General features: G+C 40.8%; 6 protein-coding genes across 6 annotated transcripts; 2 read left to right on the forward strand and 4 right to left on the reverse strand. All coding sequences in view use genetic code 12, as the record gives it.

Moving 5' to 3' along the window:
* Nucleotides 1–1,574: 1,574 nt before the first annotated feature.
* Nucleotides 1,575–2,365, reverse strand: EMP24 (Emp24p). Its single transcript, XM_064917963.1, has one exon. It carries the CDS (start codon nt 2,256–2,258, stop codon nt 1,656–1,658), a length of 603 nt encoding a protein of 200 aa, XP_064771894.1. The 5' UTR covers nt 2,259–2,365; the 3' UTR covers nt 1,575–1,655.
* Nucleotides 2,366–3,343: 978 nt separating this feature from the next.
* On the reverse strand, nt 3,344–5,013 carry ARO2 (bifunctional chorismate synthase/riboflavin reductase [NAD(P)H]). The gene has a single exon (XM_064917964.1). It carries the CDS (start codon nt 4,850–4,852, stop codon nt 3,719–3,721), a length of 1,134 nt encoding a protein of 377 aa, XP_064771895.1. The 5' UTR covers nt 4,853–5,013; the 3' UTR covers nt 3,344–3,718.
* A 988-nt stretch (nt 5,014–6,001) lies between these two features.
* Nucleotides 6,002–7,243, reverse strand: RJT20DRAFT_99968 (uncharacterized protein; the record flags this gene model as incomplete). The annotated part of the gene is made up of 1 exon (XM_064921784.1): nt 6,002–7,243. One exon carries the CDS (start codon nt 7,241–7,243, stop codon nt 6,002–6,004), a length of 1,242 nt encoding a protein of 413 aa, XP_064771896.1.
* A 949-nt stretch (nt 7,244–8,192) lies between these two features.
* Nucleotides 8,193–10,330, reverse strand: RJT20DRAFT_122795 (uncharacterized protein; the record flags this gene model as incomplete). Its single annotated transcript, XM_064915946.1, has 2 exons — nt 8,193–9,286; nt 9,389–10,330. The coding sequence occupies 2 exons, from the start codon at nt 10,328–10,330 to the stop codon at nt 8,255–8,257; spliced, it is 1,974 nt and encodes a 657-aa protein (XP_064771897.1). The 3' UTR covers nt 8,193–8,254.
* Nucleotides 10,331–12,161: 1,831 nt separating this feature from the next.
* RJT20DRAFT_63498 (uncharacterized protein) lies at nt 12,162–14,391 on the forward strand. The gene has a single exon (XM_064921029.1). The coding sequence runs from the start codon at nt 12,600–12,602 to the stop codon at nt 14,238–14,240; it is 1,641 nt and encodes a 546-aa protein (XP_064771898.1). The 5' UTR covers nt 12,162–12,599; the 3' UTR covers nt 14,241–14,391.
* Nucleotides 14,392–15,525: 1,134 nt separating this feature from the next.
* RJT20DRAFT_131249 (lysophospholipase) lies at nt 15,526–20,489 on the forward strand. The gene has a single exon (XM_064917965.1). The coding sequence runs from the start codon at nt 15,596–15,598 to the stop codon at nt 20,375–20,377; it is 4,782 nt and encodes a 1,593-aa protein (XP_064771899.1). The 5' UTR covers nt 15,526–15,595; the 3' UTR covers nt 20,378–20,489.
* Nucleotides 20,490–20,550: the final 61 nt, after the last annotated feature.

A 20,550-nucleotide genomic window follows, 5' to 3' on the forward strand; every position in this document is an offset into this window, starting at 1 on the left:
AGGTGGTGGAGGTGGTAGTTTAAGTGGGTGATAGAGGGTTGGTGGAGACGTGGTCGTAGTATGAATAGAGTAGCTCGAGAGTGAACTGAGATAATGAAATAATACCGAAAACATGACAGAAATGGTGGTACGCAGAGTAGGTGGCGTCGAATTCAATGAACAGCATTCTTATTTCAAAGAGGTCATAGTATCAGCAACTACAATAGCCCTCCGTAGACGCCAGGCCAATGATGTCACAGAAATTGGAGTATGAGACGAGATGATTTCATAGTGGTGAGAGAGTATAGAAAGTCTGGTGAAAAATAGCTGAAAACGTCAAGAAGATCATCTCTAATGCCGTATGAACAGAACGGCTTTTAACAGAAGCCCATTCTCTGCAATTCATATATGACGATATCACGGTTTTCTCCAGAATACCCTCTTTCTACAATCCATATAAGACTCCGTGTAGTACCCCAGATCTTACCGTAATGGACGAAATGTGTCTACGCTATTATTACCTTCTCCATATTATATAATGCCACCTCTTCTCATAATATGCCACCTAGACACTTCGCTGACTGAGATCCGCAGCAATTAACCATATTCTGGCCGTATTCTCGCCATTTTCTGACACTTGCTATGCTCCACCTGCTGACGACTCCGCGATGCACTAGGAAGTCCATTTCATCTCGTCCTATGGCTTCGTCATCAATCTCTATCTCTCCCCATCACCAGAGGAAACTATTACTGGTTTTAAAGATTATCACGTGATCCTCGCGTCAAAGGAAGGTACAACCTACTGTATATTATATACATGACAGAATCCTACGTATTTTTCCTTCAACTGGCGGCTTTAAGAACCAAAACCAAAATACTAGCTTCGATCACGTGACAATATTAATCCCAGATCTTGCAACCTGTCTTGTCTCCAGAAGTCCGGATGATGGGGGAAGCATTTAATGCCGCTTGTGATGAAGATCAACTGGGATTAAGCGGATGCTCCAAAAGGTACGGGTTGTCGTCTAGGTTGACCGTTGCGCTGCGGTATTATGAAGCTATACAGCCATTAAGCAAAGGGTTTAAGGCTCATCCCTATCCGCGTAGTTTAGCTTAGCGTTAGACAATTGAATTTTTCACTTGTTCCCGAGGATGTGTCAGACGAGGACTAAGTGGGGGATGGAATAGGGGAAAAGCTCCCCATGAAAATGAAATAAAATATGGAAAGTACGACTTGGGTTAAGTTTTGCATAGTAGCTAATGAAGTGGCTATAAAATGGCTATAGTTAACTTTGAATTGCATTTTTCTATCAATTTGGAGAGACTTCCTTTCCGTAGGTGAATCACTTGTGATATATTTCGATCTCTCGCTAGCGATAAATCTCTCAGGAATAAGCTTCTGCAACTAATTACTGAGTCAGCGAGTTCTCCATTTCAATGCCAACCTTTCACTGTTAGAATAACCATAAATTGATTTCAAAGAAAGGCTTTACCAAATAAACTGAAGGTAGGTAATAGTCACGTGACGATATATGGATCTGATTATACCACTTTCATAAGCTCTACATATGATTTCTCTACTATTTGGAATTAAGGTCTATTGATTAGTAGTATTCCTTCCGTACGAAGACTATGTGACTTTTTACATACATGCCTATTTAAATGTGTTCTTGAACTTAGACCACGGACTTGACCTCGAAGAATCTCTTCAAGTAGTAAATTTGGAACATGGAGTTGGCAGCGACAACGAGGATTTGGAACATTGACCACCACTTGACTCTGGAATTAGTGGACTCGGCGGTGTTTCTGTGTGTTCTTTCTCTGATAACCAAGTATCCTTGCTCGTCCTTGACGTCATTGGTCAACAGACTCAATCTCTGGATAGCGTAGTCCAAAGTGTCCGACTTAGGGTCATTGACATCGACGTACACAACACCGTGGATGTTGAAAGAAACATCCAAGTCGACTCTACTGGTCTTTTCGTTGGAAAAGCAGTAAGTGTACTTACCGTTGGTGGCAGCCTTGATCTTCTCATCTCCGTGGTCTAAATCGATTCTCTTCAAGAGAACCTGATCGTTAGGACTAATGACATGGAAATCCACCGTGTACTGCTCGGAGTTGTGGGGGTTTCTGGAGCCGACCTGGAAACTGACGGCCAACTCGTCGTTTTTCTTCAACGTCTCGAAGAAACACTGTTTTCCGTATGGTCCCAACAAGATGTTGTGGGCGGCAATGACTTGGCAGAACACCAAGAAAAGCACGTATGTTATGGACTTCATGGCTGTAAAACTAGCTGTGATGGATGCGACGCTCAATTGGATATAATTCCGTCGATTTCCTGACTAACCGCCGTGGTGCAACAATGACCGTATATCTCTTCAACGGGACGATCTCTACCATAACACTGAATAATTTGTTAGTTTGTTGATCGACTCTGATTTTTTCGTTGCTGACACGCGTTCAGTGAGGGTGGTGAGGGCACGACCGGTTGCAATTCTATATTTAGGAGGAGGGAGAGAGGATGTGTAGTAGTAATTCGTTATGTGTGAAGTGTGATGGGTGATGTGTGGTGAGTGAAGGTGGTGGATCATGGAAATCATTAAATGGATATAGAATTGTGTTAGGGGCAGTACTGTTATTGAAAGCTGTGAAGTCTCTAAAATGTGTCGGTGCCAGTGTCGTCTGACACAATGTAGTCCTGTAAAGTCGTGCTTTGTTCTATATAGAAATGGTTGGCACACGACTGGTTGCAACGTATTTGTATGCGCTTCTATGGTGAGTAAGAAGAGAGAATTGGGGGAGGCTAAGAGTTAAGGAAAGAGAGAGGAATAGGAATGAAATGGGGACTATAAATGGCAAAAATGAAGATAATGATGCAACAGAAATCGTGGATGAAGTGGCAAGCATAGCTGTATAAATTTATAGAGTTTTATAATATGCTTATGTATGTTAAATGGTGTACCTCTGTTAAATGGTGTACCTCTGTTAAATACGTAACCATTGATCTGTTAGGGCGTAAGGTTACAGTGTAATTGGAAGTGGACAGTACACGACTGCAATTTTGCAATTTTGCATCTGTTAAGTATGGAGAAGATGGTCAATGGTTTAGTTTATGGTGAAAGTGTAGTGAAATCTAGGTTAAAGCAGTAGAGATATAAGGATGGGCTGTTAATTTGGAAAATTTTGACTGGTCCTGGTTATTATTTGGCCATATAGTTGTTCTTGTATTATGGGTGGTACAAAAACACTAGAACCACTATAGAGAGTCAGTGTAGCGTATAGTGTTATTGAATTGAATACAAGATAGAAAATGTTATTGGAATGGGAAAATCCTATTGATGTATTTCTATTTATTCTTTTTTGGATTTAATGACAACAACAGTGTTTTTTCACAAATAACACTCAAATCCCCGTAGCAGTCAATTTCGTAAACCTTTTATATAGAAAAGAATATTTGGTACTCCCAATTCAATTTTTGCAGTCGATTTCATTTCCTTCCATTTTCAAATTGGATTCAAAATTCAAAGAATTCAGTCCGAATTAGATATTACAATACCGCTAGTCATTTTCTGTCTAATCTAGATAGTGTATAACTCCTCCTACTGGAAGAAGCATTTTTTCTCTGTTTCAGTGATAGTTTAACAACCATATCCTTCATTCCTCCAACTCTACGAAGTTCATCCACGATTACGATTACTCTTTTAATTTTATGACTCCAACTATATCTATACTACACGAATTAAGCGCTGACAATGAGTCTACCAGCATCCCTGGCCTTCTGGATAAGCAATTGGTCTACCAAAACCAAGGCGGTCATAGCTTCCACAATAGGAACGGCTCTTGGTGTAACACTTGGGTCATGTCTGCCTCTAGCAGCTAAAACACCATCCTTACCATCGTAGGTAGAAGTAGGCTGCTCCTGGGAAATGGTAGCAGCGGATTTGAAAGCAACTGAGAAGTAGATGTTCTCTCCGTTAGAAATACCACCTTGAACACCTCCAGAGTTGTTGGTCTTGGTTCTCAATCTCTGGCTCTCCTCATCAAAGTAGAATGGATCATTGTGCTTAGAACCTGGAATTTGGGTACCCAAGAATCCAGAACCAAATTCGAATCCCTTAGTGGCTGGTAATGACAACATGGCATGGGCCAACTTGGCCTCCAACTTGTCGAAACATGGCTCTCCCAAACCGATTGGACAGTTTCTGACAACACATGTAACAACACCTCCGATGGAGTCCTTGCTGTCTCTGTATTTCTCAATTTCCTTAACCATGGCATCTTGCACAGATGGGTCTGGACATCTAATTGGACCGGTGGCATCTATTTCCTCTCTTGTCACGGTGTTCAATATTTTCTGGAACTTCTCGTCCAATGGGTTTCTGTCCATGCCTACAGCACCAATAGAAGAAACGAAGGCAACGATTTCTACCTTGTTAGCTTTGTACAAGATCTTCTCAGCAATGGCACCAGCAGCGACTCTACCGATAGTCTCACGAGCAGAGGATCTACCTCCACCACTGGAAGACTTGGTACCGTACTTCTGTATGTAAGTCCAGTCAGCATGCGATGGTCTTGGGTAAAGGTCGGTTTCTGAGTAGTCCTTTGGTCTGTGGTCCTCGTTCTTGATCAACATGCCGATTGGAGAGCCCAAAGTCAATCCGTTTTCAGTACCACTTTGGATTTCTACTTGATCCTTTTCATTTCTTGGAGTTGATAACTTGGATTGGCCTGGTCTTCTTCTGGTGAGTTGTGGCTGGACGTCGGCCTCTGTCAACTCTAAGTTTGGTGGACATCCGTCCACTATGCATCCAACAGACTTGCAATGGGACTCACCGTAGGTAGTGACTCTGAAAATAGTACCGAAAGATGACATGATAGTGCAGTTTCTATGAGAATTAGCTTTGACTTTTCAGTTTTCTGGTTATCTCGTAGTATAGTATACTAGCGGGACTTTATCTTGTATTAGTTAGGTTTTTCTCTACTCTTGTACAAACAGAAAAGAACAGCTATTAATCATTTCCAAAACCAATCTCTTCACCCACCGAAACTTATCGGGCCTGAATTTTTCACTTGATTTGGTAAGCCAAATTTTGGGTGGTGCGATTCTGTGAAAAATTATGACTAATAATGTCACGTGAGAGAAATATTGAATGGTGGTCATTGGGGTATTGTTGTATGGAGGAATGATGGATTAGTGGATGAGTAAATGGGTGCAAATTGCAGCTAAGTAAGTGAGAGGAGTTGATGGTAGAAGGGAGATGCGGATTGTTTTGGAGAAGGTGGGAAATGGTGGAAATTGTGGAAAGTGAAGATGAAGGTGGAAATAATGTGGTGGTGGTATATGTGTGTGGACTACTGAGGAGAAAGCAGGTGGGAGAGGTCTAGTAGTATGTATAATTAGTATATTTACAAATATGTTAATGGTAGAATAGAGATTTGCATTATTTTGGAGTAGCAGGGAAATGATGGAAATTGTGGAAAATGAAGTTAAGGTGGAACTATCTTGTGCGTGTGTGTGTTTTGACGACTGAGTAGAAAGCAGGTGTAATAGTATGTCTAAGTAATACATTTACAATGGATATCCTTAACTATGGAAATATACATAATGTTTATGGTAGAATAGAGATGTGGATTGATTAGGAGTTGGTGAAAATGATGTGATTGTGGAGAGACTTAGTGGTTTGGTGTGTGTGTGTGTTGACTACTAAGGGCAATTGCAGTCTATTAGTATGTCTATGTAGTACATCTACTATGGATATATACAATGAAGCCCTCTATGAGTGATTTGTGATCTATGGATATGTTATGATATCCCTATTAAAAAGGCTTCATCGACATAGTAAATAAAAGAGAAGTCCTTGGAAAATTCGAACATAGTATTCATTATCAGACGATTGGATTTTCCTTAGTACTTTATAATCAATCCAAATTTCACCCTTCACTCTTTCTTCCCCCTCTACATGACTCTACTCAAAGAAGCTCATTAATATATTCTTAAATAGTCTAAAACTCCGTCTAATCCTTAAAGATTACTCTTGATTCTCTTGCTGCCCAGCGAACGCTGTTCTTCAAACTGTTCAATACCTTCCAAAGCAAGATTGGATAATATGGGGTACAACTTGGCAGGACCTGCTGCCAGACTGGAGCTGGCACTTCCTTGTTTCACTCTCATAGCAATACCCTGACTGATAACACACAAGCGCAATAAACCAAAGACAAATCCAACTAACCAGAGATCACTTGGATTGTTACTGGGGTCATTGCTGTCCCAGGTAATCTTCTCAGAATATCTTCCAAGAACAGAATAAATAAGATCAAGGGAAGCTGGATTCTCCTTTCCAGTGTCGGTCTGTTTTAAGAGGAATGTATTCAATGCATTAGGCAAATTGAATGGTTGCAAGAAGTTGGCCCAGTCAAAAAGTGGATGGCCAATGGTACATAATTCCCAGTCCAAGACACCTTTAACGGTCTTCGTCGTGGGATCGAACAAAAAGTTATCAATTTTGCAATCTCCGTGAATCAAAGTTAACTTTGTTGGATCACGGGGAGCCGTCTTCAACAACCAATCACAGATCTTGTCAAAATCAGGAATAGGTTTTACTTGCTTGGTTTGCAAGTTTGCAATTGAGTTTAAAGTCCGGATTTGTCTCTGGAAATACGTGGAGCTCTTCAACTTTTCTAAGTTCTGAAATTGTGGGTAATGTGCTGGTGGCAAGTTTGAAATCAACTTTTCAGCGTCCAAAAGATGGATACTGCTGATTGTATCTATGATGGAGTTCCAGTAGAGTTTACGGTCTTCTTCGGGAATACCTGGCATACCAGGGTCTTTGATCAGAACACCTTTGATGTACTCCATGACATAGAAGACGTATCCGATGATCGACTCGTCTTCACACAACAAGTAGACGTTTGGAATAGGGACTTTGCCCTTGCTTTGAGGATCTTCATTTAACAATCCAATGCTCCTCAACATGAAGAACTCTCTTTCCACTGCATGAGCAGACTTGGAGATGATTTTCTTGTTTGGCAGAGGCTTCTTTCTTAACACATATTCTCTTCCCGTGTCTTCATCAGTCAACAAGTAAGTTGGGTTTGACTGGCCGAACTTAAACTGCTTGATATCCAAACTCTCGAGCTTGGAGAAGTCTGGAACCCGAACTCCCAACGTTGTGCCTGTGGATTGTGGGGTAACGTTCTTCAAGTAGTCCGTGAGGTTCTGCTTGTCGATGGGATGTCTTACTTCGGTCAATTCAGGAGCGGACATAGTGGTTGATTTCGACTAAGAGGTAAAGTAGTCAAGAAGAAGAGAAGACTTGTCTTTTCTAATTCGAATTCAAATTTTTCAGTTCGTGATCGGCTCTTCGTTTATATATGGAGCCTGCTTATGTGGGGTTAGCCTCGGCGTATCCCACATGCGGAAATGGTTCCAATTAACAGTTTGGTGTGAAACGAGAAAATACTGTTGTAGGAGCCATTGGTCCTTGATATGGTGGGTGTAGGCCGACTGTTCCTTGAGTTCACTACTGTATAGTGGTTTGTATTCGTTGTTTTGGTGTAGTGATGAAGTATCGTAGAATCGGTTCCTCACTATTACGACCGATCCTCACTAATACGGAAATAGACATTTTGAGAAGCTGTTACCGTCGGCAGTAGTGAATATTTAGCTATTTACGATGGTTTTTGGTGGTACGTAATTGAAGGTGCTAGAAGTGGCATTATTGCAGATTTTACTAATATAGTTCTTTAAGTTTTTTTCATTTGTTGAAGAATACTAGTCTATAAATGGTGACTGTCGGGGTATTCACTATATGTCTTTAACTATGGTATGGTAAGAATAGAGAGTAAGAACATGTATATGAATTGGTATTTACCAAAATTTGTTAGAATCCTCTTACAGCATTTCTAATGAAGTCGTCACAACATCACTACCATGTCAAATACCAATTTACCTGCATTAGAACTTCCTTCTTAACAATGTATATCATAATAAGTTACTCTATTATCAATAGGGGGTTTAGCCGAGGAACAAACAATTTCGGCTATAAATTTTTCGCGTACCGAGAAAGACAATGAATGGATTAGTTGCAAAAAGTGTATATATCCAAGGAGAAATGGGTTCAAGAATAGCAATATTTGGAGACTTGTTGTGAAGGAGGTCTATGAAAAGATAATAGAAATTTTGAGTACAATCATCTACAATGTTCTACGTGATATCTCTACTAAGGGCATAAATTCATGAAGTATACATGCAAAATATAACTATTACTCTAATGCATCACTTGACATTCAAGGAATAGTAGTTGTAAATTCCTCTCTGACTGAACTCTACTGGCCAGACGTCCTCCTGGTAGTTCTTGGACTTGTACTTGTTCAAATTGTAGTATCCAATGGAACAATTGATCTTACGCAGTCCATATTTCAAGAAGTCCGGCTTCTTGACAATAGTCAGGATCTTGCTTCCCGTTTCAAGATCATAGTAGACCAAATTGGACTGAATGTTGACTGAAGGTTTGCGTCCGTTGATGATCGATTTGTATTCGGGATCATTATCCGAAAGTTTATAGATCCAAGAACGTCTACCTTCGTTGTCGTAAAACTTCCATACCTGAGGAGCTTGTGCCTCCTCTATGAATGACTGCTGAATTGGAGTGATCTTAATAAATTCTCCATTACTGGTTAAGTCATACAAGATCTTGTAGTCAAATTCGATTGCACGGAGTGGCGAGTGGAAGTTGGCCTTCAAAAGATTGATTAAGTTCCATCTTGTTAATTGCTTGATACCTGTCAAGTCTAAGAATTTGATGGCTTCGCTCTCTTTGAGGAATTCGTGTATATCTGTGTGGGTTAGTGTGGCATGGGAAATTGACACACTTTCAAGATTAGGGAACCTGTGCTTGATCACATGGAGGAGCTTATTCGTAATGGGCAAACCACCAAGATTGATGTAACGAAGATCAGCCGCCTTCAAGTTCTTGAGGGTGAACAACAAATATATGTCTGTCAAAGGACTGACAACATTCGAATCAATTTGGAGGTTGAGCCATTGCAACAGATTCTGCAGAACAGCTGGATGTTGTGTAAGAAACTTAATGAGATCCTTAGTGGTGAGCTGTGAGCACCTTGCTAAAGATAAATGCGTGAGTTTTATGGATGTTGGAAGGTAGTTTAGGAGAATGGTGGATGTAATGGCGGTGTGATTGAGGTCTAATCTCTTTAAGTTGATCAAATGTGGCAAAATCTTGATGAAAATATCTGTAGTAAGACTGGAGCAATCGTGGAACGAAACCTTAGTCAAATTAGAGAGATTCTTTGCTGGTTTGATCGAGACAGAGTAAATGGTGGCATTGTCCTCAATTATCATGCGGTCTTCTTCTGAGACGGTTTGGTCCATATCGACATCTTCGTCAACAATAACCAACTCCTGGAATGCTCTTACGAAGCGTTCACTACTAGCTCCGCAGAAGTCTACCGCCCGGATTTTGCTTAACCCATTGAACAAGTAATTCAACACATGGACGTCCATGTCGTCCTGGATGTTCTCTGAAGCGAGAAATTCCATCAAATTTGGAGTCAAACTAAGGGCTTTGGCAATAGTCTTAGATGTCACCATCTGGATTTCTTGGTTCATGCGACCCGTTCTTCCCAATCCAATCAGGGTGAATTGTTGGAAATCCATGAATTCTACGTACATTCCAATTTGACGGTTTTTCTTGAGATTATGGAGAAACTTGTCAAAACTGTGTGGACGGTTGAAGATAGCGTACTTGTACAAGAAGCAGAGAGAAAGCTGGTGAAATTTCCTTGAAAGTAGCGGAACTGTATTGGAGAACGTCTCGAGATTCAGATTAATGGAATTGAGATTGTGGTTGTCGTAGTAGACGATCTCAATGATACGATAAAGGATCTCGAGGGGGAGCGACAAGAGGGGAGAGAAGAACTCATTTTGGGTGTATTTGTTTGTATAATGCTGGTCATCGGTGATATCTGACGTAAACGAGGATGCTGGCGAGAGAGGTTCTTCCTCATCTGGAATGGCATCGTCAATGATGATGCTATCGTCGTTTTCTGTCCTAGCCGAGTCATTGGAAGTGATTGGCGATAAGAAGAAAGTCGATGGGTAATGGTGGTCTGTACGGTCGTCTGGTGGAGATGTTACCGGGACAAGGGTGGTGAATTCCGGAGTCGATGGGATGAGCAAGGACTCGTCATGGGATTCCAGCGGGAAATATGAAGCTCTTTTCTTCTTCAACAGAGGCAGATTAGCGATGTAGTTTTCATGGCTAAGGGAGCTTTCTGGGGAGGACTTCTGGTGGTGGTGGTGAAGTGACGGATGTGAATAATGTTGTCCCATCAAGACGTCGTCGTGTTCACCAGAGTGGGATGTATGCTGAGGAGGCGGAGATGGCGATGAAGAAGAAGTTGGAGATGACGAGGAATCATGACTATAAGAAGAAGACCTATTGGAAGTACTGTGATCGTTAGTAATTTTGTTATGGCGGCTAACGAAATCAGTGATCATCAAAATGGGGAGTGTGTGCAGTGAGGGAATGGGGGTATTAGATATTGAGGTAGGGGTGTGTTGTACGAGGTTTGTTATTGAGGCAATGGTTTTAGAGTGTTAGCGAGGTTGGGTGTATAGTGAGGTGGTGTATAGTGATCACTATTGTTCGTGTTGGTGTATAGTGAGATGAAGTATAGTGAGTGAGTCTTCTTGTTTGTTTTATTATTGTGTTGTTGGGGGCTAGCAAGGACGTGATGATCTGGTACGCTCTGCGGTTTGTGGTTCGGTGCTGGTACGGGAACGGAACTGGCTATGAAATTTCGAGATGAGATGGGATTCAAATCTTAAAAACACTTCGTGGGACCACTAAATAATAACTGTTGCAATTAATTGACAAACAAAAGTCAAGACGGCAAATGGAATGATGATAAATAAAATCTTTTGGGATGAAAAACACAAGAAAAGAAATATAGATGGTACAACGAATTAGATTATTAATATTAAGATTTTAAACTTGCTCTGTAAAAACCTCCAAACAATTATACCCAAATGGCCGTGCAATACAAAAAAAATTGCCTGAGGTCAGTGATGCTTAAAACATATAGTGACAATGAAATCAACTATTCCCTGGGCAACCACCGGTAGTTATACTCCATTCAAAAAAATTCCATGAACCTCCGACGGCACCAGAAAACGGCTCTGTTAGGCGGTAATAATAAACTCAATATAGAAGGGCTCCGCTAGGCTCCGCTGTGGCCTGCCTGGAACATCGGTGGTAGGGACTTCTTTAAACACTGTGCTACGGCCCCGTTCTGCAACCACACCGAGAAATGAGAAATTAAAGATGCAAACCCCCCTCCGAACATCGGAGTGTACCAACAGTGGGTTTGTGGTATGTTTAAGTGATGTGCCCTGCGAGCTCAGTTCTAGCCAGTTAGCGAGGGGTGCAGTTCTATTATCTTCCACTGATTTTTCTCTACATGTATATAGATGTTCTATGACTTTAGACCGTTGCTCTATCTTCATCGAATGATGGTTCATACATACGGGGATCTGACATTTGAGGATTAATCTGGAACATTGCTCGTACTTACTCATTTCTCAGATGCCTAAATCTGACTCAAAGCCACAAGTTGCGCAGTGAGATTACGAACCCGACTCAGGGTGAGAAGTCTTTGGGATGATGGTAATTGCTTGATGTTTCTTTTTACATATTTTTGATACTGTTTGTCACCCCCTGGTACTCCACACATCTAATCTCCAATTAGGAACCATCTTCCACGTTCGTCATCTAACCCGCTTCCTAATTGTCACTTGTTTAGGGGACTTATTAACAGAGACGCCAAAAATTCGCAGTAAAAAGCTTGTAGGACGGCAGGTAAGTGATGCTTCACGTGATCTTGACCCACACAGTGAAAATGCCGTTAGGTTTCAGGTGAAAAGTCATTGAAGCCGCCAGTTCCATCTCCAGAGTTAATGATGTTCTCCACTGTGTCTAGTTGGGATGTAGAAATAGTAAATAAACGTGGATGCATGTTCCATGCATATGGCCCAGTTTGACAAGTAGTTATTTTTTATACATTTTATGAATGGGATATTTGGGGTAAGAGGGGGAGTGCCTATAGATAGGTTGGGGCATAGGTTTATTGTATAGTCTTACGAAGAGATCGTTCTAATTTGTAGCTTGTCAGTGGAACACACCAAAAAGGCGGCGGTGGTGTAGTTGGAGGTTAATAACCAAAATTTCTTGGTATTGGTGAACCTGAAGTTTCGGCCTGCCACAGTGCCCTATATCGATATTTTACTGCAAAAAAAAAAGAAGCAATTTGTTTCTTGCAGCCAAACTGTTCATCTGTCATCTGCTTGATGTCAGATAGTGTATGCCAATAGCAAGACCTAAATCTCTAATCCTCTTGTTTCTTACTTGCCATTCCTCCCCAATCACAGACTCCTTCTATCCCGGCTAAAGCAAGCGGCAGCATGCAGTCCTACTGTTCCGTTCACCCCAGAAAATCCGGAGCATTTAAGAGAAGACTATGACTACTATTGCTTTACTGGAGTAATGTTTCTTTTATAGAAAGTGCCTATTTCTGTATTGTAGTGGTCAACAAACATCGCCATGTCACAAAGCCCATATTTAAACGACTCCGACGACGCCGAGTCGCTTTTGGAGTTCGAAAGATTGGAGTCGACTCTTCCACCGGCCCTTAAGCGGTCGGCATCATCGCTTCTCGAGTCACTTCAGCAGGGGGGGTCTGCATCTTCACTGTCTCAATTGAACTCTCCTCAACCTCATAGGGAGAATCACTTCAACTCCAACTGGCTCAACTCGGGAGTTCCTTCTCCAAGAACTCCATCCCAGCACAACTTGGGTACTCGAAACAACCCCAAATTCAAAAATGCTCTTCTCTCCAAATTGTCTCGGTCGGAAAATGGCCGTGAGTCCTCGCCAATTCCGGTTCCAAGACCCAAGTTTAATGAAGACTCCTTTAAACCAGCAATGAACACCAAGCAGTCGTCCACTGGTGTTTTGTGGGTAACAGAAAGAGCTGGGGAATATGGGTTCGACTCAGAAGTCCAAAATGATTGGTCCAATTTGGGACAAGGTGCTCCAGAACATGGAGATACCGTTCCGGGGTCTTTTCCGCGTCCAAAAACAATTCCTGTCCCGGATATCTCAAAGGAATATGCACCCACCGCAGGAATAAAGCCATTACGAGAGGCGGTTGCAAATTACTACAATGAGACTTATCGCCAGAATAAGACTTCCAAGTACACTCATAGAAATGTTTGTATTGTGCCTGGAGGAAGAGCTGGACTCACTAGAATTGCCTCCATCATCAGCGACTGTTACTTGAGTTTCTTCTTACCGGATTACACTGCCTACGCTGAAATGTTGTCGTTATTTAAGAACTTCTCTCCAATTCCCGTACCTTTGGATGAGGCTGACAACTACGAGATGCACTTTGAAATGATCAAGAATGAATTAATCAGAGGTGTTAGTGCTTTATTGACATCTAACCCAAGAAACCCTACCGGTCGCTGTATGACACCATTACAATTGAAGAATTTGCATGATTTGTGTCGCGAGAAGTGTTTGCTTATTATGGATGAATTCTATTCTCATTACTATTACGATGACGGATGTACTGGATCTTCTATTTCGTCAGCTCAATTTGTCGATGACGTGAACCTGGATCCAGTTCTTATTTTAAATGGTTTGACCAAGGCGTTTAGATTGCCTGGTTGGAGAATCTGTTGGATTTTGGGTCCCGAGGAATACATTAATGCATTGAGCAGTGCGGGGTCCTTTTTAGATGGTGGATCCAATGCCCCATTCCAGTTTGCTGCCGTTGATTTCTTGGAACCGTTAAAGGTAAAAAATGAAATGAAGGCACTTCAACTTCATTTCAAGATGAAACGTGACTATGTCATTGGAAGGTTGAGCAAGATGGGATTTAAATTTAACGAAAAGAATACTCCTAACTCAACGTTTTATTTGTGGTTGAATTTATCTCATCTTCCTGGAAAGTTGAGCAACTGTCTCGGATTCTTCCATGAATGCTTACATGAAAAAGTCATTGTGGTGCCAGGTTTCTTCTTCTTGATCAATCCTCAGAATTTGTCCCGTTTAGAAGATGTTATCTGGTATAACTATGTGAGAATTAGTTATGGACCAGAATTCGATCTGTTGGTGCTTGGAATGGATGGAATTGAGAAGATTTTACACAGATTCGGGTGCCTTCCCTATGATCTTTAAGTATGGAGTTTTTTTAATACTCAAATGCAAGTACCGTATACGTAACTAACTTCTTTCGTAATAATATTGCTCTTTTGCCACTATTAGAATCATCCCCATATACTTTCAGTCGTAAATGAAAAGAGTGGAAATCAGTTGTGAAAATTGAAAAGGAATGCTAAAAGACTGAATTGAGAAAAGCAAAAGAAGCAATAGCTACATTACTGGAAGAGAGGGATGAAAGTACCCAATTGTAATGATACCAAGATTTTTATACTGGAATTTCAAAATAACACCAATGTACTCATCTAAGATGAGAGCAATTCACATTTTCGGTAGTCTTCGAATCTCGACATGAAGTATCATTAATTCAACATCACTAACATGTGTCTCCATGGGTAGATGAGATAGCAAATTCAGTTCAAATAAAGTCCTGCAAACTAAAATAACATCTCTAAAGTGATATCTGTCGTTCTTGTTGTATTTTATTTCCCAGTTTGAAACTCTTGTCATTTCAATTCGAAACATGTCTTGGACCAATTGTAAAACTCCTTTTTCTGGATGTGAATGTCAACTCCACAAAGATCTAAATGTTGATCCCTATTTATCAGCGCCACCGACAAAAAGAGCCTTTCTTCAAAGTCAATTATTCTTTCACATTACCACCTTGACAAATAATTATCAGTTCTACGAGTATTCTTTACCTCTACTATCGGTATAATGCGAAGAGAACAGGAGAATGATTTGAGAGTTTTCGCACGCAGGTAAAAAAACATATTGTCTTGTATAGGCTGACGACTACAACAGCATAGTTATGATATAAGCAGAGAAATGCACTTACGTTGTACAGTCATCGCCACCGCTGATACTTAGTGGTGATCTCGTGTAGTTCTTTCCTCATATTTAAATGACATTGGAATGAGATCGCTTGCTGAGTTAATGGCTATTCTCTCTCTACTCGATGACGACTCTTGGAAGTGGAAGCCCTACCTCATTCATAAATAGACACTTAAAAGATTTCTATTTAAAGTCAGTAACAAATAATATTTCAATCCTACCTTATTCTTGATGTTTGTACTCTTATACCAGCCCCAACAATAATTTACACTTGTTTCGCCTCAACCTATACTGTCCTCCCTGGAATTGCTGCAAAATATCATGCTACCCCCGCCAAAATGTCGTCCTTTGCAACCTCTTCCACGCGACACCCTTCTTAATCCCCTGCATACACCTTTCCTGTCTGGCGGCTGTGAAAGTTCCAATTCTAGCTTTCTTGATTGCTTCTCTGGATTGATGAAGGTATAAACTTCGGAAAAATCGTGGAAATAGTCTGGAAGACGTTTTAAGGGTGAGTTTATTGGCCGAATTGTTGAAAAATGGAAAATTTGAACAATTTTGCTCTGTCAGTCGTAGAATTGTCATCAGTGCCGTTGGCTCTTTTGTCATCTTCAGCGAGTGATCTAGTGTCAGTGTCTACTAGTACAAGTCTTGGAAGTGCTGCAATTGGTTCAACCACGGCAGTTTTAGCCGTGTCAGTCGTTTCGGAAGCATCTTCAGCTGTTATGCTGGTTTCTAGCCTTGTGCCGCCTATTTCTCCAAGGCAGACGTCTTCTGTTCTCGGAACTCTTTGGTATGGGTTCCTATGGTTCTGGCTGACGGTGGTGTTCAAGGTGATGAATTTAATACTACTCTGTGTGCCGAGTGTCATTGTCAACGCACTCTCCAAGAACTTCGATATTCAGTTGACACTTTCCTCGATCCTTATTGCATTACTGTTCATAATAGCGGTATGCTTTCTCATCGTGCGGTACAAGTATCTTACCGGGTATTCCAAAGACACGAGGGCAGAACCGAATGGAAAAATCAAAGTGTCTGCTTCAACCACGTCACTTAAGAACAAGAGCATGGACTACGTGGGTCAGAAGAAGAACGAGAAGCGGTCCACTTCTAATTACTTGGATGAGTTCTTAAGTGCCATCAAGGTGTTTGGCTACTTGGAAAAATCAGTATTCCATGAATTGACTAAGAACATGACTACCCAAAAGCTATCACAGGATGAAATCCTATATCTCGATGAGAAGCTTGGGTTCTCTATAGTCGTTGAAGGCGTAATGCAAGTATACACTAGGATAGCCACCGAGAATGCTAACGTGAACACAACATACGAGTTAGACGATGAAAATGAACTCAACTTCGAAAAGGACGATGTCCTCATAATAGATAACCAAAGATACCAATTATTAAACGAGGTAAAAAGCGGAGCACCACTTAGTTCTTTAATGAGCACCCTTGACTTGTTTAAATCCGACTTCCCTGACTCCAACAATGGTACTATGGATTCATTCAACATGTCCAATGATTCTATCTTGAAGTCTCAATCTGAGAATACAGGCATTTCTCCATTTGATGGTATTATCAATCCCAGTGACTCGGTACCTCCATCGCCAATGATGAAGCCTAGAGCAGAAAAGCTGGTTTATCCTGATATCGTTGCTAGACCTAAACCTCGTGCACATGAACACTCTGGGCGTGGACACTCTCATAATTTCCATTATTCTGGTGCCACAATAGCTATTATTCCATACCTGGCTTTCCAAAGAGTCCAGTCAAAGTATCCGAAAGCCACGTCTCACATAGTGACCATGGTCCTTACCAGATTGTATAAGGTCACCATGAATACAGTTCACAACTATTTAGGTCTTACACGAGAGATCATAGAGAGTGAAGTTAAATTGAATGGTGTAGATGGAATTGAAGGCGCAAACCTTCCTGGGTATTTATATGATGGGTTGCTTGAGAAGATTTATGGTAACAATGGAATAAACGGTACCACCCTAACCAGACAGTCCGATTTCCAAAGAACTACCTCCAGTGCCCTCTTGAAACAAAAACCCAAGCTATCTAATCACAATTCAAGATACGTTGTTCTTGATTCGAGGCTAAAATCAACACATCCTGGCGATTTGTTGTCCTCGGTGCCTCTTTCAAGAAGATCCGACTACTATCAGTCTCACAGCAATGCTCTTGAAGATAGTCCCACACAACGGAAAGCCAAAGTATCGCTGTCAAGTTCAAAGACTTTGTCCTCGCTTGCGTCGACTATCCACTTGAATAGAGAAAGTTCCAATTTGAAATTCGAAAGCATAAGAGATCGTTCCTTTACGAACGATCGTGAAGAAACAGAGGAAACGTCTTTGAGAATTGCAATAGTTGAGAATATATTCAAACTCTTGGGCATTAATGACAATACCAGTATGCTGAGTAGCTTCTCCCTCTTCAGTTCGGGTCAGTCATCTTTATCCTCATCCATGGTTGGACTATCCAGTCTCATGACTGATGACAATAGTAGTGGTAAATACGAGTCAAACGCAGGTAGAGTAAGGTTTGACTCGCTTAATGGACTCTCTACAAACTCTACATCCATTACCAGAAGTTCTACGCCAATAAAATTATACAATACAATCAACATGTCACATGTACATGGATACAACTCGAATGAATCAGATTCAATCAACCATAGTAATGGTAACACTTCTTCTAGTAAGCAGCATCATGGAAAACGTAACTCTGCTGTTTCAGATTTCAATTTCAACAATGTCAAGAATGACTTTGCAAAAGTCTTAGAGATTAAGTACTATGGGCCATCGACTACCATTGTGGAACAAGGAAACTTCAACTCTGGTTTGTACTATGTGATTGATGGATCTTTGGATATTATTTATCAACAAAAAAGCCAAGAGGAGCAGCACTTGAATGGTGCCAAGAATTCTAACGAAAGGACTAAGAAGATATACTCAGTTAAGCAGGGTGGTTTGGCGGGTTATTTGTCTTGTGTGTTGGGTTTTAGATCTTTGGTTACTATAAAGACGCCAAAGAAGAAGGGTGTGATTTTAGCTCATATTTCAAAAGCAGATTATTCGAAATTAATGGATAGATATTACTTCTTGCAACTACCAGTTGCAACGAAGTTGAAAAATTCCCTATCGAGACAAATCTTGACTATTGACTATGCTTTAGAATGGTGTCATATACCTGCTGGTGGTGTATTATGCTCCCAGGGTGATCTAGCTAATGGGTTTCACATCGTCTTGAGTGGAAGATTTAGAGTTGTTCGTAATAACAGTGATAATAGCGTTGAAGAAAGTGATTCAAAAGATGAATATAATGACTTTGACGAGAACTTAGACGGTGAAACTACGGCATCTAAGATAAATGCCGAAGATGTTGAGATCTTGGGAGAATACGGACATGGAGAGTCTATCGGTGAGGTAGAGGTATTAACTGCTTCAAGAAGAACAAACTCATTGATTGCGGTGAGAGATTCCGAAACAGCAAGAATCCCCAGAACACTTTTTGAGATGCTCTCATTGCTGAACCCTTCGATTATGATTAAAGTGTCTAGAATTGTGGCTAGCAAAGCTCTTTCGAAAGACATCTCGTATAGTCAACCTGCTAGAAGTTCGGGTCTTATTGGATCGAGTACGGCTCTGCACATCTCTAATGATTATAAAACGATCACTATTCTTCCAACCGTAAGCGGTTTACCAGTCAGAGAATTTGCCGATAAGTTGGTTCATGCATTGAAGACCATTGGCAGAAACGTTATTGCCTTGGATCAAGCGTCAACATTAACTCATTTAGGACGCCATGCATTTGATGAGCGTTTAGCTCAATTGAAATTATCTGGATACTTTGCATATCTAGAAGAGATGTATGAGACTATCGTCTACGTATGTGATACACCTTTGAAGTCTAATTGGACTTCTACTTGCATATCTCAAGGAGATTGTATATTGTTATTAGCTGATGCAGAAGATGGAGTAGTTGCCACTGGAGTTGGTGATTACGAAAGGTTATTGATGAAATTCAAGACGACTGCTAGAACGGACTTGTGCTTGATCCATCCTGAAAAATCCGTAGAGCCCGGCTCAACTAGTATATGGCTTAAGAATCGTATTTGGGTACAAGGTCACCATCATATTCAAATGGAGATTTCTAGGAAGCCGCAAGACTCTATAAAGAAAAGTAACATTATCAGTGACTTGGCTGCAAGAATTAATATCAATAATTCTATTTTCAAGTCGAGGTTTGAAGATGTGAAGACCAGAGCTATATCTTCCTTCGTTAAATTAAATCGCAATTTTCTGAAAGATGATCTGTATAAGGTTGTTCAATCGCACAAGAATGATTTCCTTAGATTGGCTAGAATTTTGTCAAATGAAGCAGTTGGTTTAGTGTTGGGCGGTGGAGGTTCTCGTGGAATTTCTCATGTTGGTGTGGTTACAGCATTAGAGAGGCAAGGAATTCCAATCGATTTGATCGGTGGAACATCTATCGGGTCATTTGTTGGTGGTCTTTATGCTAAAGATTATAATATTGTGTCCATCTATGGCAGGGCTAAAAGGTTCTCAAGGAGAGTTGCATCGATCTGGAGATCACTCTTTGACCTTACCTATCCTGTAACCTCCTATATCACTGGTTATGAATTTAATAGGGGAATTTGGAAGATCTTTGGGTTTACAGAGATTGAAGATTTCTGGATCCGGTACTTCTGTAATTCGACAAATATCACTAATTCTACCATGGACATCCATGAGACCGGCTATCTGTGGAGATTTATAAGAGCTTCCATGTCATTAGCTGGTCTTCTTCCTCCAATTGCACACAATGGGTGCATGTTGTTGGACGGTGGATATCTTGATAATTTGCCAGTTCTGGAAATGAAGAAGAAGGGAGCTAAATATATCATCGCAGTAGATGTGGGCTCTGTCGACGACAGGACTCCTATGAATTATGGAGATACTCTATCTGGATTTTGGGTTCTATTCAATAGGTGGAATCCATTCTCTAAGCACCCTAATGTTCCAAACATGATGGATATACAGCAGCGGTTGGCTTATGTAGCCAGTGTCAATGCCCTTGAGCTAGCCAAAAAGACTCCTGGTGTCATCTACCTCCGTCCACCAATCGACAACTATGCGACACTCGACTTCGCAAAATTCGATGAAATCTACCATGTCGGCCTTGATTACGCTGATAAGTTTTTTACCAACTGGTCTAAAAATGGAAAGCTTCCACCCATTGCTGGTATGGTCGATAAGACTAAGTTAAAGTGTGGAGAAGAGAAGAAGATCTTGTATAGAAGAAACTCCATTTAATGGAGTTAGTAGTCGAACACACTGGCCTTATTCAAAGGTCACGTACATTAAACAGCATTTTATGAGCATTTATATACGTATATAGGATAAAATACGAAGTACACCAAAAGAATATTTATTTATCAACTCTAGCAATGTGTAATTAAATCTCATGATTCCGAAATATTGTGTTT

The sequence above is a fragment of the Scheffersomyces xylosifermentans genome, assembly GCF_036884685.1.
Source record: "Scheffersomyces xylosifermentans strain CBS 12540 chromosome Unknown RJT20scaffold_8, whole genome shotgun sequence".
Taxonomy (NCBI): Eukaryota; Fungi; Ascomycota; class Pichiomycetes; order Serinales; family Debaryomycetaceae; genus Scheffersomyces; species Scheffersomyces xylosifermentans.